The following is a 17,496-nucleotide window of genomic DNA, read 5'->3' as shown; positions in this document are numbered from 1 at the left end:
AGCGTCCATAGCTTTTGACCTGCTTTTCTTTTAGTTTTAATGGTCTCCATAGTGTCTTGGAAACATCTAAACAGGTTTCAAAACTTTCTCTCTTAAATTTACCTCAAGGAGAAATTGCTGCTTGCTTTATTTCTGCATTTTGACAAGTATGAAATAGAAATAACAGTGTATTTGCATGCAAATTAATACCTTTGTCGTTGTCTGCAGATGCTCCTTGTTTTTTGTCAGTCAGGCAGAAGCTTTACTTCATGTTTGTCTGCAATTGTCAAGAAAATGTAGTAGGTGAGAAATGGTCTCATTTGAAGGGGGCTACAAATTCAGGCCTTCTATTAGCGAGGTATTACTGTATACTTACCAAAGGCTGATAATAGCAAGTTTGTTCCCCCACCAGGCAAGCTATGTGAAAAATTTCATTTATCAGTAGGTCTGATGGCTATTGCAGAAGTATGTGCTTTGCATCTGAGGATTCCTGTATATATACAAATACATAGTTAATATGCATATTCTTAGGATATATGTTCACACTAACATGCATGTGTGATTGGATACATAATCCAACATACCTGAATTCCAGAGCTTGCAATTTCTGTTGCCCTCTTACAGTAAACTTCTCTGCATCCTTTTTTTCCCTTTTGTAGATTACTAAACCATTCTTTGCAGCTCTGTCAGATGGGACGGTGCAACAGAAGCTGTTGAAAGTGTTGTTTGACTTACTGTTAAACTGCAAGAATCCACTTTGTGCCCAGACAATTAGCAGTGTGTTTAAAGGGGTAAGTGACGAATTCTAGAACACAGAAATATGTTCAAACCTGTTGCAGTAGTTCTGTGTCGCTTCAGTAACACTTGCTGTTTATATTATTTGTAACATGAAAGGAATCAGAAACGATTTGTCACACAATATAAATGGGTTAATGCGTGAAAAGTTTATTAAATGACTGCTTTAGAGAAGGTATTTCTTTAAAAGCCATGTGTTAATCACTCTACTGTGCGAATGATTTCACCCAAAATAACTTCTTTCTGCTGCACTGATTTTAATTTTCTGGGATATGACTTGAATGTGTGGATTATATATGCATATGTGCCTGAAAGGGATGTGATTTTAAAATAGAAACGAGGGGGTATGGATGTGTGATACAACACATTGTTCATTGGTACTGTTGCTACTGTTGTTTCAGATTTCAGTGTGTGCTGAGCAGATTGTCAGAGAGCTGGAGCCTCCTGAAAAAACCACAAGTCTGGCCACTGTTCAGCAAACTAGACGGCAGAAAATGCAGCAACAGAGGTAAAATAACTACAAACTGCAAAACATTACTGTACAGTGTGGAAAGGCGATGTGTTTTACTGTGTTGTATGGTTTATCTTGAAAGCATAAGCATCCATTTCTTCTTTTCCTCTGCACGGTAAAATAACTGAGCTATTTTGAGTAGGAGAAAACCAGCTGCTGTTGCTGTTTGAGAACTGATGGAACTATAGTAAAAAAAATAAAAAATCCCCAAACTTGAAGATCCAGTAGTTTTAATGTTGACATTTGCTCTTATAAATCTGGCTTGACACAATTGGACAAGATTCTTTGGGTTTTCGGTATTAAACTTTGTTAGTAATAAAGACGTGTGGGACAAATTACATATGTAGGTATATTACATATCTGTAGGTGGAAGCCTACAGATACTTATCAAAGTATTCCTGATAATTGACTGAAAACCAGGTTGTTTTTTTTTCAGTTAAATTCTTTATATAATCATTAAAACTGCAGACATTAAAAATAGGTACATTCAAAATGTAGCAGCAGGGAAGGTGTCCCTGCTCGTGGCAGCGGGGTTGGAACTAGATGATCTTTAAGGTCCCTTCCAAACCATTCTGTGATTCTGTAGTTTTTAGAAATCTGAGTCTTGTTTTTTCTGTCCATTCTCGTAAGGAAGGAGCTGTTTTGTCCACTGTACTTATTCTCTTCTTTAAGCATTGGCTGTCAGCTGTTGTTGAAACAGGATATTGAGTTGCTTTTCTTGGTCTGACCTAGAATAGCTGTTCTTATTTTCCTTCACTTGACCGTTTTTAGCAATCATCTCCCATTAGATTGGTCCATCTGTAAATGTCTGTCAGAATTTATAAACACACATTTACACACAGTCCCATTTCCTGCACGGTCAGTGGTTAGGCAACAATTCTAAAATGGAAGTTTCCTGGATGGCAAGCAGATCACCATTTGGACAGTTCTTTGGTAATAGATTTTGGGGTTTTTCCACAGAAGACTGCTTCATTGTGTAGAATTGTTACATGCAGAAGGCATGCTATACTTGTTTGTTTTTCCAAGTTTGGTCTGGATTTTCTGTTGATTGTTCAAAATGTGTCACTGTTTCAATCAAAAGCCACCATATTGCTACCTCTCCCAGGAGAAGCAGTAAAGGATATTACTATGTGAAAGAAAACTTGTCTTTTTTTCACTTAAACATGTTTGTCCCCTGAAACACTTTACTGTTTTCTTTGTGTATCCTGATTGATTGTCTTACTTTGTTAGAAAACCTCAAGATGCAGAATTGGCACCAGAAACAAGCCACCTCAGCTGGCAGAGGATTATGCTTATTCTAGAATTGCTGCAGCATAAGAAGAAACTCAGACATCCGCAAGCATTGGTATCTCCACTTTTTAACCTGCTGAGCCGGTAATCATGCCTTCATAACACATAAGTCCTTGACCATTCTCTTCTGCAGCAGACATTGTAAAATGTTAAATATGGGCTACTTTCTCTCTACTTTTTTGCCATCTTTGGTAGCTTAGCTTTCCTTTTTTTACTTGGACTTCTTTTAAGTAAGTCAGATAAGGGGAATGGGAAGTTGTTATGACTTTTTTCCCCTTTAAACAATATGATGGGCTTTTTAAGATTGTTAAGATGCATAGCTTCTTAGTGAAGCTTTTGTTTCTCAGGTGGAGTGCTTGGGATTGCTAAGAAGGATGATACCAGTGCTGAAACTGGCATAATCAACAGGACTTGTGTATTTTGCAAAGCTATTATAATAATACTCTTAAGGGTTGAAATTCCTCTCAAAACACTCTGGAGCAGCCTTCATGCAGTGCAACCCGAGAAAATTCCTGACAGCCCTATCTCCAGACACTTAGGAAAGTTTACATATAGGTTGGGTATTTATCTTTTTTTACTTAAGACTTGCCTTTACATAGACTGGCAATCATATTTCAGGCAATTATTTTATGCTCTTGACAGTGCTTTGATTAAATATCTTTTATAAGACCAATTGATGTGTTTGAAAACAAAAAAGGAGACACTTTTTTCCATGCTTTTTAGAAGCCTCAATTTAGAACTTCTGTAGAGTGAAGATTGCCATTGGTTATTTGTGTCTTAATATGCTGTTGGTCACTTACTTTTGTCTCCTTTCAATCTCTTAATGTAATTCCTGAATGTGTAGGTGTCTGGAACCTATGGCATCAGAAGAAGAAAATATGGAATATACAAAGCAGCTAATCCTCAGTTGCCTGCTAAGCATATGTCAGAAACTGACTTCAGATCGTAGCAAGATACCAGCAGGTAAAAACTGCTAGATTCCTTTCTTCTCTCACCAGTACAACATTGAAACAATGCCCTCTAACTCTTTCTTTCTTTCAGTGTACATAGTATTGTTAAGGAGAGAGAGATTCGTCTACAGTGTACACAAAGTTGCTTTCTAAATCATTTTTTATAGATCCCTTAGCTATGGCTTGCAAATTGAAACCAGTGCCTGAGTGTGCTCTTTCTTCCTTATATGATTGACCATTGAAGTATCAGTATTTTTTAATAATGAGTTTTTTTTTTACTGGCAGATACCCTCGACAAAGAAAAATTCAACGTGGAACTGATAGTTCAGTGCATCAGGATTTCTAAAATGCCCCAGACACACCACCATGCACTGCTTCTCCTTGGTGCTGTTGCTGGCATGTTTCCTGTAAGTAGTACCTGAAATTTACATGTTGAGTCTTCAGGTTCCAAATACTGAGGAGAGTGAAGAACAGATAGAACTGTTGTATGGGGAGAAACTTCCTGAAAGGAGCAAGAGGCAGAATATACAGGTTCCCTGCTCTTTTAGGGCTTTCTGTTCCATTTAGCTTGAGATCAAATCTGTCTTGATGTTTTGGTCACGAGTCATTTATGACTTGCAGTTAAGTGCATTAGAAATGGAACTAGCTTTCTGACAACAGTCTTGCGTCATTCTCCCACTGTGGTCAAAGTTCTTGTGCCTTGTTTCTTTTTTCTGCTGCTTTTTTATATGCTAGAGAGAAAACATTCAGCCCGTTTACTTATTCTTTGTAAGAATACGTAGCACATATATTCCTACAAGTTCCTAACTCGCACACCACTGGGAAATGTAGTTGAATGATGGTAAACCCAGGTTGGTGTGATTTTAATTGACCAAGAAGCAGGCCTTTTCCTCTATGGATTGCTATTTGACTATGCTCACTCTTCTAAGTAAGATTCTTTTGGAATTATAAAAGTAGCAAAATGGATCCAGATGTATCAGACTCAATTTGCATATTCATCTTTACCTCAGTACTTTCTCCACACTTTTGGAAGGATAGCGTTTTCTGAAAAGCATAAATTGGGATGTTTTTGACAAATATGTGGAGGATTTGGATTTTGATTCTTGGGGTTGTTTTCCTTTGTCACCATCATACTGCCATCACCTGCTATAGAACCAAGCTTTCTACATTACTATTAGCTCTTATAAGATTTTCAAGGTCAAAGTACAAGGAAGTATTTTTGTCTGAGTCTCATCTCTCTTTTTAAATATAAAACACCAGTTCACTAAAACTGAATGAAAAATGTGCCCATAATTTCTTGCTCTAAGTTTTGGTAAAATCTGGGAGACTTAACTCTTGAGTTAGGTGACATCTCAAACCCAGCTCTCAAACTAATTACTGTGTTTACAGTCTAACCCCACCAAAAAGACAAAACTTAAAATGAACATGGTTGGTTTCCACTGTATGACTGTAGATACTGCAGATGTTTTACAGATATAAAAAAGGGTGGGTGGGAAAGGTATGAAAATGACTGCACCACACTCACATTGGTGCTTCTGCAAATCTCCCTGTAGCTGATTTTGCATGGCACGGGGTATTTCATCAGATGAAACTCTCAATTTCCACTCAAGAATTACTTGCTTAGAAGTGTATCTTGGGTTTCTAAATAATATTTAGAACTCTACCAATCACATAGTAATTGGCTTTAAGGGACACTCTACATTTAAAATTAGTTCAGTGGAGATGTTTGAAAGTACTAATGAGTCTCATTTTCCTTTATAGGAGCCTTGTGGCATTTGTGGGAAGGAGAAATGCCTTAAGTTATAATATGCAGAGCAGCAGAATTCAAAAAATAAATTAATCTCATCTGTCTTCTTTTCCAGGATAAAGTTCTCCACAATATTATGCCCATTTTTACATTCATGGGAGCAAACGTCTTGCGTCTGGATGATACTTACACATTCCAAGTAATTAATAAGACAGTGCAGATGGTTATTCCAGCTCTTATACAGGTAAATATGTCTATGTGATGCAGAAGTGTCAAAAAGGTGAACAATAAGATTATTGAGTAAGTGATTTAGAATATCAGTGGTAGAATAAATTGTAGCCTAATCTAGGATTATTTTTAGATAGAAATTCAATTATATATAACTGTATTAACAGGTTGCTCCTTGTCTGACCAACTCAGTTCATCAGACTACTGCTTTTTAACATTATGAGCTCTTGCACTTTATAAATGGTTTAGCTAAAACAGTATCACATCTGTACCTAAAGAGGACCTGAAATGTAAGTTTGAGGTTTCTCATCATCAACTGATGCCAAGTTATCTCCTGCCTTTTTTTCATCTCACTTCCTTCCCTCCCCCTTTTTTTTTTTTTTTCCCTTCTTATTTTTCTGATTTTATTTGCAGCATCTTCCTGAAACACCGAGAAGGAATTGTGTGATTCAAAACTGTTTATTTTGGAGCACTGACCTTTTCTTTGAGATTTCGCTTTTGGTAATACCATCGTCAGGCACGCAGGGCTTTTTCTTATTTTCTGAATTTACAAGAACAAACTTGTACCCACCTGCATTAATCTGTTTGAACTGCTGTACCTGTTTGTATGCAGGCTGAAGACAGTGATCTGTCAGAGTCGTCTGGAAGTGTGGAAGAGGTGGTGATCAAGATCATCCGTGTGTTTGTGGATGCCTTGCCCCACGTGCCGGAGCACCGCCGCCTGCCAATTCTGGCTCAGCTGATCACTACAGTGGGAGGAGACAAGTTCCTCTGGGTTCTCCTAGTGCTGCTGTTTGAGCAGTATGTCACCAAGACTGTGACTGCAACGTCAAGCACAGACAAGGTTAGAAGACAAGTGGGGTCATCTTTTTCCTGAAGAGACTGAGCTTCCCTTTTCTCTTCATGAGCTGTCCTTTAAGGAGGTGCAAGACAAGCCCTTAGATTATAGTAAAATATATAGTGAGCTCTTAGCTTGTGCTATACAGCAGAACCTCGTGGGGATGTTGATAGAATTTGTGTTGCAGACACAATATTGTTTTGTCCTGGAGCCTGAATAAATCATATCATATTGTACAGCAGTGCTTGACCTGAAAATCTGATAATCTCATTACAAAGGGCTCCAATATTTTAAAAGAGTTTTTTTCTAATACGTGTGTTTGTAACACATGATACAGGTCTTCCTGTACAGACCAAGATATAAGCTATAATGTTTTTGTGCAGGCAGGCCCATGAATTAGGTGAAAGCACGGTTTATGGGGAAATTCAAAAGATTAAAGCAACATTGGTGAAAAGATGCAGCCTTTGCTGTAGCAATTTAATCTCTGCACTGTGGAACTACATTCTCTCCAAGAGTTTAGTGCTGTTACCCTTGGTGTTAATCCAGCTCACCATGACATTTTCACAAACTCAGTAAGGTGTTTTTGAGTCTTTTCATCATTATTAGTAATGCTAATTCTTGATTTATTTATTTATTTTTAATTTTGAAACCATAAACAGGATGCTGTTTTGGAAGCAGACACTGCATTTTGGATTTCCATCTGTTGTGAATTTAATGTACAGACTCAGTTCCAGGGCATGATGAAAATAATCCAGTATTTGACAGAACTGCCTGAGAACAAAGAAGGTAACCACAAAATGCATGTAAACCCTCCAATTGCAGGGGACATGGGGTAATGGTTTTAAACTGAAAGAGGATAGATTTAGACTAGATGTAAGGAAGATACATTTTATGATGAGGGTGATGAGGTCCTGGCACAGGTTGCCCAGAGAAGCTGTGGCTGCCCCATCTCTGGAAACATTCAAGGCCAAGTCGGACAGGGCTTTGAGCACCCTGGTCTGGTGGAAGGTGTCTCTGCCCATGGCAGGGGGGGTTGGACTAGATGACCTTAAATGTCCCTTCCAACTCAAAGCATTGTATGATTCTGATTCTGTTGCTTCTCTAGACAGAAGACTGAGGGATATGAGTTACTATAATGACTTCTTAATAATACAGTTGATATGTGATTACCTAACTTTTATTAAATCCTTTTAATTATAGATTAATTTGAGCACTTAGAATCAAACAGTATTCCTCATTTAAAAGATCAAGTAAATAATTTAGCTGAAATGAAAAGCTGTTATAGAAGACAAGATCACAGGGACTACCAATCATTTCTGGTGTGTGATGCAGCGTATATGGGCCTGCCTCTAAAGACTCATGTTTGTAGCCAGTTTACCATAGCTTTAGCACCAAGAAAAAAGATTCTTCACGTAAAAATGATCAGATGGCACGGCAGTGAAATGGCACTGCTTCTTTTGAGGCTGTTGAAATGAAAAATTAATCTCCTGTGGTATTCTAGAGCATCTTCCTTGGAAATTTGATATAATTTTGGGTACTGCAGAATGCCTATCCTTGAAAGACATCCGACTGTGATTTTACTTTGTTTCTATAACCAGAAATCAAAATTTATCTTTTTCTGTTTGCTACAAATTTGTTTTGTGAACATTTTCAACAGATGATCCTGGGCCAAAACAGTCAAAACCATGCAAGACAAAGCTAAAAAATCAGGATGGGCAGCTCTTTGATGTGGAGTGTCACTCAGACAAACAACTTCGGCATTTCAAATTCTTGTCAGTCTCCTTCATGTCACAGCTTTTATCTTCTCAGAGTTTTGTGAAGAAGGTAATAATATGCAGATTGCTTTTAAACTTATCACATTAAGTAATTGTGCCATACTGTAATAGATGAGATTTGCTTTTTAGTATGGCTTTATATGCAAAGGGGATGAAGTCCGGTGTATCTTACTGACATCTTTATTGACAGAGTTTTGAAACCTCTCAGTAATGCTAATTGGTTTTTAATACAGCTTTTCCAGATAGACTGTTTGTGTGATTGATAAATAGGTAATAAAGTGAAATTCTGGTCCCAGTGAATTCCGACTGGCTTTATGGAGTCCGGGATTTCACTTGCAGCCTTTAACTCAAAAGTTTGGGCTGGGATTCATACTATTAATCTGAAAAGAGAAAATAAATGTTACGAATCTTAGGCTGCAGCTCTAGCTGGAAGTACTTCCCTGTTTTTCAACTGAATGTTGTCCACCAGTGTCAGATGTATTTGCTACTGTGACTGCTTTGCCTAAGATTCTCAGATTTCCTTCTAGAATGATGGATTAAGTGCAGATGTGGGGAATTCATGCTTAACATGTTAGTGGACATTGCATTTAGAACAAATGAATTTGCATATATTGGGATAGTAACTCAGTGGGGAGATGGAAATTTCACACTTGGCATGTTCATTCTTCCTTTTTAAACCAGATAGTTGAATGTGAAGAAACAGAAGAGCTGCAGAAGTTGGAACAGAGGTATGCTTCAAATCTGCTCCACTATTACTTTTAGCTTTTACTACAACTTGGGATTGTTTTTAAATATAGTTCCATTAGACTTTTTTTTTCCACCCCAAGGACACTTTCAGTTGTGCTCAGCAACAACCTGTACTTATTATATAAAAGTTATTTAGTTTGGTTTTTTGTTTGGGGTTTGATTTTTTTTGGTTTTTATATGATGTGGAGTTTTTTATTTCTGAAAGATTGCTCTACCCAATATCCACTCTTTCTGCATTTCTGCTAGTGCTTATTTGCACACTTGGCCATAACTGTTATGTTGTTGCTGATGGAGTCTCTTAAATTACAGATTTTTAGCAAAACTTACTGCTTCATTAATAGGAACAAAAAAATCATTGTTCACAGGTGCGCCTATGCTGGTGTAATAAAATTACCAGTGATCACAGTTGTAGTCATTGGGCTATAACAGCCAATGATACAAAATGGAGGGTTTCTTTTGCAGAGGCTTAACTTTTCTGTTTGTTGTAAGTGAAAAAGGGTATAGGATTTATTTTAAATGCTGTGTTCCTTAAAAGCTCATTTTTGAACATCTACATTTTTCCACATTGTTTTTGCTTTAAAGCTGTTAAGTAGAACTACTGCTGTATGTAGATGCTAATCTGGGGGTAATAGGTAGACTTCTTTAAAGTGCATGTGATTGTCCTTATTGCCATAGCTTTTTGTTAATGATGTGATCTGCTAGTCTCTCCATTAGGTGTTTCATTTTCTTTAATTGTTGCTGGTTTGTGAAATTTCATGTTTACCAGAAAGAAAGTCAACTTCTGTAGTGTCCTTGTTATTACTAAAATATGCTTCCTTTCTACCTAGGCTATTAGAAGAAGTTCTTCACTATATTAACACTGTGGCATCTTCAGTGGAAGGAAATGTGGACAAGCCAACAGCCAAATTTTGGAGGGTTCTGCTTAATAAGTCCTATGATATGCTGGATAAAGTATGTCTCATTAGGTCTCATGTTAGCAGTGGGACATTTCTGCTTTTGCTTATTAATATAGCTTTTTTAGGATTTCCTATTGGATTAGTACTAATCTTTATTGGATGGTCTCCAGGCTGGTGCATCATTGTTTAAACTGCTCTAACAACTTCAATAACTACAGCTAACAGCTTAGACAGGAATGCCTGTTTCTTTTAGTTAGTATTTTACTGGCTGGATGCGGTCATTTCACTACATGGTGGAAAATAATGGCTTTTGGCAGCATTTCTCACTGTTAACTCATACAAGGGTTTAACTAATGCTAATGGAACTGTTGTATGTTTCTACATGGAATTGAAGTTGAGAAAAAAATTCCTTATGTTTTTCTTTCTCATCTTTTTCTGATCAGAAGTATATTTGTAGAATCAGACTGGCTATCTCATTGCATGCTGTGGAGCATGTGTCTTTATTTCTGGATTTGGGTTTTTTTTTTGCCTGTGAAGCATATTCCAGTTTTCCTGATGTATGTGTCCGGGGCACTACCAGAAGTATTTTAGGGTAAGAAGGGGGAGCTCACCAGCATAAAGAGGAATTGCTGAGGAAATCTCAGAGGTAGTGGATAATGGCTGCTTAGCAGCCAGTGAACATACGTTAAGTACTGTAACTGGAACCTGCCTTGTTCTTTTGCTTGCCTCAGATCCAGCATTGCTGGCCTGTCCTCTCTTCTTTGATCCTGAAACCCATGTGGGAAGTCAAAGAGAGTTTTCCTGTTTTATTTGGAGGCTACCAGGTCACAGCACATAGAATAGCATTTATGGTATTGTTCTGTTTGTGTTTTCTTGTAGGTTAATGCCTTATTGCCAACAGAAACCTTCATCCCTGTTATTAGGGGACTAATAACGAATCAGCTCCCATCTGTGAGACGTAAAGCAATGGACCTTTTGAACAATAAGGTGCAGCAACGCACAAAGTGGCAGAAGAGCCAGGTGAGGCTAAGTGGTTAAGCTCAGTTCCTTTAGCAGAAGTATCCAGAGAGAGAGAGATGTAGAAGTGGTTTGCTCTACGTAAAGACGACAAGTAGCCAAGTCTGGCAGGCAGCATAGGAGTAGTGAGATCTAGGCTCCCTGACCATTGTTACCTTGTGTGTTCTGAGTTTCTAATGGCATGCATAAGTGTGTTCTCTTGTCCTTTTAGATCCTGCAGCTCTTAGAGCTAGTTCCTGAGCTCATTGCTATTGCACAGTGTAGAAGAAAAGAGGAAGAGGAGGAGCAAGCCATCAACAGGCAAACTGCTTTGTTCGGCCTCAAGCTACTCTGCAAAGGTTTTGGTGCAGAAAATCCTATGCCATTTGTTCCTGTTCTGAAAACTGCCATTGATCTAATTTCTTCAGAGAAAGAGGAAAAGAATGTGATGGGAAGTGCTTTGCTATGTATAGCTGAGGTCACCTATACGCTGAAAGCCCAAGCAATACCTCAGCTTCCAAGGTAGTGTTGGGTTCTTTTTAACAGAACCAATTACAGCAGGAATTATACTAAAATGCATTACTGAAGGAATGCTGGTGAAGGCCAAGTGGCAGTCTGCCTGTGTGTGTTTTGAGTAGATAAGAATGAAGATATTCATAGTGCTTAAAGGTGCTTCCTGGTCATAGAACTAAGAAGCTAGTGGTGAAATTGTAAGGGTTTTAGAATCAGTAGAGTTCAAGTTTCTTATTGTCATTAAATCATTAAACAAAAGACAGGGCTTTGAGCAACCTGAACTAGTGAAAGATGTCTCTGCCTATGGTAGGGGGATTGGACTAGGTGATTTTAACGATAGCTTCTGACCAGAACCATTCTGCAATTTGAAATCTAATGCCCTTCATTAGCTTTGAAAAAATGAAATACAGCAGAACAGCCAAGAATACTGAGTTTTCTCAAATACACATGTAAAAAATTGTGTAGAATTTGTCCCTGCGGGCTTAACAGATGGATTTATGGGATCGGAAATGTGCCGCCAACTGCTCAGTGGTTTCACCTTCCTCTATGCTTGATTATTCACAGGCTGATGCCAGCATTGTTGAACACTTTAAAAAATAAGAAGGACCTGGTCTCCAATGAGATTTACTTGCTGAGTGCTGTCACTGCTCTGCTGAAGGTTGCAGAAACATTACCACACTTCCTTAGCCCTTATCTTTTGGATTGCTTGTTGCAGGTGAGCTCTCTTAATTCCTACAGATATGTAAAGGGGGACAAGATCTGCCCAGTTCCTAGAAGAAGATAAGAGAGATTACTTTTTCTGTCTGAAACTGGAATAGATGTGCCAACTATGTGGAAGGTCGTAACATATTACTTTTCCACTCACCTTCTTATGCAGATAACTAAAAGAAATAATATGAGAGCATCTGCTTTTCCTCCCTCTGACAGATTGTAGTTTGCCTGTTTGGAAAGGAAGATGAATCCTGGAGGATCACTCTATAATATCCATGATATCATCAAATGTGTTGGGGTAATTCTGACCCCTTACTGCTGATGTGTATTTTTTTCAGTCTGAAAAAGACAGCGAAGCTTTGTACACAGACATCTTAACAAAAGGTGCTCCAGGTGCTGCAAACAGCAACATTCCTGTCTGCCATTTGCAACAGATTATTGTAAAACAAATTCTTGTTGTCCTAAGTATGTCTGACTTTTGTTGGATTTCCTGTAGGTTGTCCGCTTGGAAAAGTTTGTGGTCGAGTTTGGTCCTTCTTCCCAGATAAGCTTACGTGTATCATCATTGAAAACTATCCTAGCTACAAGGCTTGCTCCCCGAATATTCTTGCCTGCGGTTATGAAGTGTTACAGTGAAGTGGCAAATACCCGGAAGGTAAGGACTTTTTTTTCTTTCTTTTGCATTGTGATTAAAAAGAATGAAAAGGAAAAAAATAGGACCAAGCAGTGCAAAATCTGGTCCAACTGTCCTGGCTGTGTCCTGTCCCAGCCTCTTACCTCCCATCTGCCTACTTGCTGGGGCAGCAGAGTGAGAAACAAAGTCTTAATGCTTTGTGAGCACTGGTCAATGTGTTACCAGTGTTGTTTTGGTCACAAATCTGAAACATAGCACCATGTGAGCTGCTATGAAGAAAATACACTCCATCCCAGCCAAACCTAGCACAGTCTTTATATTACCTCTGTTTTCTTTTGGACTGCAATGGTGATTCAGGAAAGTTAGACTTGGGAGAAATGCACCAGTTTAATATCCTTAGCATGTTAGATGATGAATGTTTGAGAGATTGTCCATTCATAAAGGCTTTGATTTATCTGCTGGGAACACAAGTTGAGTCATAATTTTCAACCAAGAGAGACCAAACTCTTTTCAGGAATCCTACTACTTTAAACCCCCCAAAATGATAGGAAAAAGCTTATTTATTTTATGGACAGTATTTTAATGAGTAAACGTATGAAGTGCTGAAATCCTATTTCGTTGTTATGTTTCTCAGTTACCGTCAGTATCACAGTTGCCTTTGCATTGCTTCGCTTTTGTTTTGCAGAACTGCCTGGTTCCCCTTATGAACATTTTGAAGGAGCACATTGTTACTATGGATAAGGAGCACCTGATCTCCCATCAGTCTGAGCTGACAGCGTTTTTCATGAAAGCCCTGGACTTCAGAACAGATCATGCCAAGGTGGTTTGTTTAGGGGGATGAAGAGCAGCAGCTCAACCCCTGCGTGCTAATTATATCAGTTGTTTTTAAAAAAGTATTAGTAGTTCCCATGGCACTTTGCTTGGAAATTCTGGGTATCAAATACTCTGTGTTTGGGAATTGTTCTTGGGGTAGAAAACATCACAGTTAGGTATTTAGTCTGAAACAAACTAAAATACGCTTTTAAAACTGAAATTCTTACATTTCAAACTTGGAATTCTCTTTTCTAATTTTTCCCAGGATGATCTAGAGGAAGTTGGTAAGACAGAGACTTACATTATTGATTGTCTAATAAGCATGGTTATGAAACTTTCCGAGGCTTCTTTCAGACCCCTCTTTTTTAAGGTAAGAAGTTTAAATATAATACATCTGCATCAGCACATTTGTGTTTTCCAGTGGACAGACACAGGAAAGAGCTAATCTGACTTCCACTTTCAGCTCTTTGACTGGTCCAAAACAGAGTCTGCCCTAAAAGACAGACTACTGACATTCCACCGAATAGCAGATTGCATCGCAGACAAGCTCAAGGGCCTCTTCACTCTATTTGCTGGTCATTTATTGAAGCCATTTGCTGAGACACTGAACCAGGTCAATGTTTCTAAAACTGGTAAGTTTTCAGTTACTAACTATAGAGAGGTGTTGGCAGGCTAACTTGAATGCTGAAATAGGTTAATTATAACTGATGAAAGTTTAGTCTTACAGGATTTACTTTATGGCACATACCTCATTCCTCTTTCTTCTTTCTCTCATAAATAAGGCATCTTTCTTATTCTAGTGGAACAAACGGACGTATTTCATCCATGGGCTCTGGGCTGCCAGTACAAACTTGAGACCACATGAAAATTTTCAGTGTCAGTCCCAGTGAATTCCATGAGAATGAGATTGTATGGGAAAAGGACAACTTGTTCAGCCTTTTTTCTTGTTTTTCCATACTCCTCTTACATTTTACCTGGTGTATTCAGACTCCTCTGCTTTCTTAGTAAAAATAGATATTAGGTTTTTGTATGGGAAACCTATTTGCTCATCCTATTTGTAGTGAAGAAATTCTCCACATCCAGCGGTATGGCCTGTGTCTTCCTGTAGCCCATGTCTAGTCCCTTTTATCCCCAGCTGACTATGAACAGCAGTGGCAGCCCTCCTAGGGCATTATCTAGAAGCCAGGTCATATATTGCATCTTTATTGTTCTCAGTGATGAGTACATAATTGCTATGTAGTCATCCTTTAGCTATGTTCACAAATGAATAATGTTTCTATCTTGTGGGAAAGTTTTTATGTTTTTTTTTCTCTTATTGATTGACATATAGATGAAGCTTTCTTTGACTGTGAGAATAGCACAGAGAAGAGCTGTCTGCTCTTGCAGTTCACCATGAATTGTCTGCACAAGCTCTTCCTGTTTGACACCCAGAAGTTCCTGAGTAAGGAAAGAGCAGAAACCTTGATGATGCCTCTGGTTGATCAGGTATTGACAGATACAGGAAAAACAATTCAAAACTGACTTTTTTTTCCCCATCTGAAAGGTTTATTATTTTTACCTATTTAACTTCACCTCAGTCCTCTCCCTTAAAAAAACTATTGTCTGTGGCCCAGAGACAAAGCAGTATTAATTGCTTTGCCTAAGGCTCTGAATTACTGTTTTATCCTCTTTCTAAACATTGTCATTCTGTAAGGTTCATGCATGTTGTTGAGTTCTTGCAGACCAGTTGCACTCCCATTGATGGTCTTCGATGCAACACTTCAGTACCTAAAAGCCAAAGCTAGATGTGCTTTTGGCTGGATTTATTTGTTTGGATCTGTTTGACAAGCTTTTTATTCCACAGCTAGAAAATACACTTGGAGGAGATGAGAAGTTCCAGGACAGAGTGACAGCACACCTGATACCCTGCATAGCTCAGTTTGCAGTGGCAATGGCAGATGATTCTCTTTGGAAACCACTGAACTACCAGATCCTGCTGAAAATGAGGCACACCTCTTCTAAGGTTGGGAACTGTCAGCATTCAAACTGGTTTTCTTTGTTGCATGAGAAAATGGGAACAGTGCATCTGAAAACAGAATTGGATTAGCCAAGTCACTACTAAAATACTCGCCTAAGTTAAAATACTGATACTGTTTTTGGGGGTGCTATGATACTCCCAGGCCATAGAGAGGTGTGAACAAGATGGCCTTCTGCTCTTACTGTAAGCAGTCAATATTCCACATGTGGATAGCTTCCACACTGTGTGGTTTGGGTTATTTAAAGATTGGGTAGCTGTTGGAGTAAAAGCTGTGTAAGAAAAAAGAGGGGAACTGGAAGACAGTTATCTATAAACCTCCAGACTTTACTACATACAGTTGTCAAGGCTCTCCTATTTGACAGGCTGTAGCTCTTGAGGGGGAGTGCTTGGGTTGTCATTATAATGAGCTAAGTCATAGAATCATAGAATGGTTAGGTTTGGAAAGGACCTTAAGATCATCAAGCTCCAACCCCCCTGCCATGGGCAGGGACCCCTCGCTCTAAACCATATCACCCAAGGCCTCGTCCAACCTGGCCTTGAACACTGCCAGGGATGGAGCATTCACAACCTCTTTGGGCAACCTATTCCAGTGCCTCACCACCTGATACAGTGAAGTAGTTTCATTGCAACAGGAAGTTCAAGACCATTTTATCAACTTACGTGCTTCTTGCAACCTATTTTTTCCTTTCACATTATCCTAACCCAAATCTTGAGGTTTAAACTGGTGTAAAACTAGTTCCCTTCAGTAGCAGGAGCTAGTTTACAAACTTAGACGGAAAGAAAGTGGAGGCAGGCAGAGGAGAAGACAGAATTATACTGAAATGTTTGTTTCCTTACAAAGATTACTGTTTTGATTTAGGTCCGATTTGCTGCTCTGCTTGCTTTGGTAGAAGTTGCGCAAAAACTGAAAGAGAACTACCTGGTCCTGCTGCCTGAATCCATTCCATTCTTAGCTGAGCTCATGGAAGGTAATGTTCTAAAGTGGCACTGGTGCAGACAACTGGCCTAAGACAAAAAAGAGAATAAGGGTCACTTTTCAAAGGTTCAGATTGCTGTAGCTGCTGTAAAACTTAATGTATTGGTATACAGTAGGTTAAACTGCACAGGATGCAGGCTGAAGAGGGTTGCATGCAACAGTTCTGAAAGTTCAGTTATGGTAGTTTCTTCAGTGTGTGCATCTCCCTAGTTTCATGGTTTAGATCAGTGTTACAATAGAAATAATTCACCCACGTCCTGAGGCAGCGCCAAAGTATTTTTTAATAATAATTTCATACCTGATGTTTGAAGCCAGTTTTGGCCTCGACGAGTGATGAGGCCTTCCTAGGGTAGCTTTCAGTGGCTGCTCTACTTAATTCCTGCTTTCTTTCTCTTTCTAGATGAATGTGAAGAAGTTGAACAGCTGTGCCAGAAGACAATTCAACAACTAGAAGTCATTTTAGGAGAACCACTTCAAAGCTACTTCTAAGTTGATTTCCTTTGTTTTCAGATTTTGTCTGAATCATGTTAGCTTCACACAGGCTACTGTTACAGGCAAAATTAGTCAGTCATACTAATTTTTATCAGAGCTAGGATCTTAACTTTTTAATAAAACATTGTAAGGATCTGGCTTTTGTAATTTCTGGATGGTCTTGGGACTTTCTGCGTGACTTTTCCTTAACTGCTGTTTTCTTAACAGTGGGAGACTGTAGCAAGCTATAAGCAAATTCTGATAGGGCACAGAGTGACACGCAAGACACTCTTGAGTTCTGCTGTGTTTGGGGTACGGTACTGAGAATCTGCTTTTCTGTCTTTTCAGGGAAGCAAAAAGTAAAGCCACAGAACATACTGAAAAGGAAGTAACAATAAATTAGGATTAATATAAATTGGGATTCATATGGTTTTTTAGTATTTAAAGACAAGCTAAAGCCATAGCACTTACTTATCTGAAGAATAAATTGTTTGCACTGTTAATAAATGTACAAAAAAATTCACCACCTGTTTTGCACCAGGATGTGCTGGTTCCTTATATCAGTAATATGGAAGCCACTGAAATTCTAAAGTATGATTTAAAATGCAA

General features: G+C 38.6%; 1 protein-coding gene across 1 annotated transcript in view; it reads left to right on the top strand.

Annotated features, from left to right (window-relative positions):
- HEATR1 (HEAT repeat containing 1) overlaps positions 1-17,050 on the top strand; it is a 34,571-nt gene extending 17,521 nt beyond the window's left edge. The window contains exons 23-44 of the mRNA XM_061365711.1: positions 639-770; positions 1,176-1,282; positions 2,516-2,659; positions 3,420-3,538; positions 3,811-3,932; positions 5,388-5,516; positions 6,114-6,344; positions 6,998-7,124; positions 7,996-8,162; positions 8,795-8,841; positions 9,688-9,811; positions 10,636-10,776; positions 10,985-11,274; positions 11,830-11,980; positions 12,473-12,631; positions 13,296-13,430; positions 13,689-13,793; positions 13,887-14,055; positions 14,754-14,908; positions 15,267-15,425; positions 16,300-16,408; positions 16,817-17,050. Coding sequence (XP_061221695.1) covers positions 639-770; positions 1,176-1,282; positions 2,516-2,659; positions 3,420-3,538; positions 3,811-3,932; positions 5,388-5,516; positions 6,114-6,344; positions 6,998-7,124; positions 7,996-8,162; positions 8,795-8,841; positions 9,688-9,811; positions 10,636-10,776; positions 10,985-11,274; positions 11,830-11,980; positions 12,473-12,631; positions 13,296-13,430; positions 13,689-13,793; positions 13,887-14,055; positions 14,754-14,908; positions 15,267-15,425; positions 16,300-16,408; positions 16,817-16,905 — 3,111 coding nt within the window. The 3' untranslated portion in view covers positions 16,906-17,050. The remainder of the gene's footprint in view (positions 1-638; positions 771-1,175; positions 1,283-2,515; positions 2,660-3,419; positions 3,539-3,810; positions 3,933-5,387; positions 5,517-6,113; positions 6,345-6,997; positions 7,125-7,995; positions 8,163-8,794; positions 8,842-9,687; positions 9,812-10,635; positions 10,777-10,984; positions 11,275-11,829; positions 11,981-12,472; positions 12,632-13,295; positions 13,431-13,688; positions 13,794-13,886; positions 14,056-14,753; positions 14,909-15,266; positions 15,426-16,299; positions 16,409-16,816) is intronic.
- The last annotated feature ends 446 nt before the right edge of the window (positions 17,051-17,496 follow it).

This window comes from Neopsephotus bourkii, unplaced genomic scaffold (genome assembly GCF_033783945.1).
Source record: "Neopsephotus bourkii isolate Nb327-2 ecotype Australia unplaced genomic scaffold, CSIRO-AGI_Nbou_v1 NB_1292, whole genome shotgun sequence".
Taxonomy (NCBI): Eukaryota; Metazoa; Chordata; class Aves; order Psittaciformes; family Psittacidae; genus Neopsephotus; species Neopsephotus bourkii.
The sequence above is the reverse complement of the archived record's forward strand: the minus strand, read 5'-3'. Positions and strand labels throughout refer to the sequence as shown.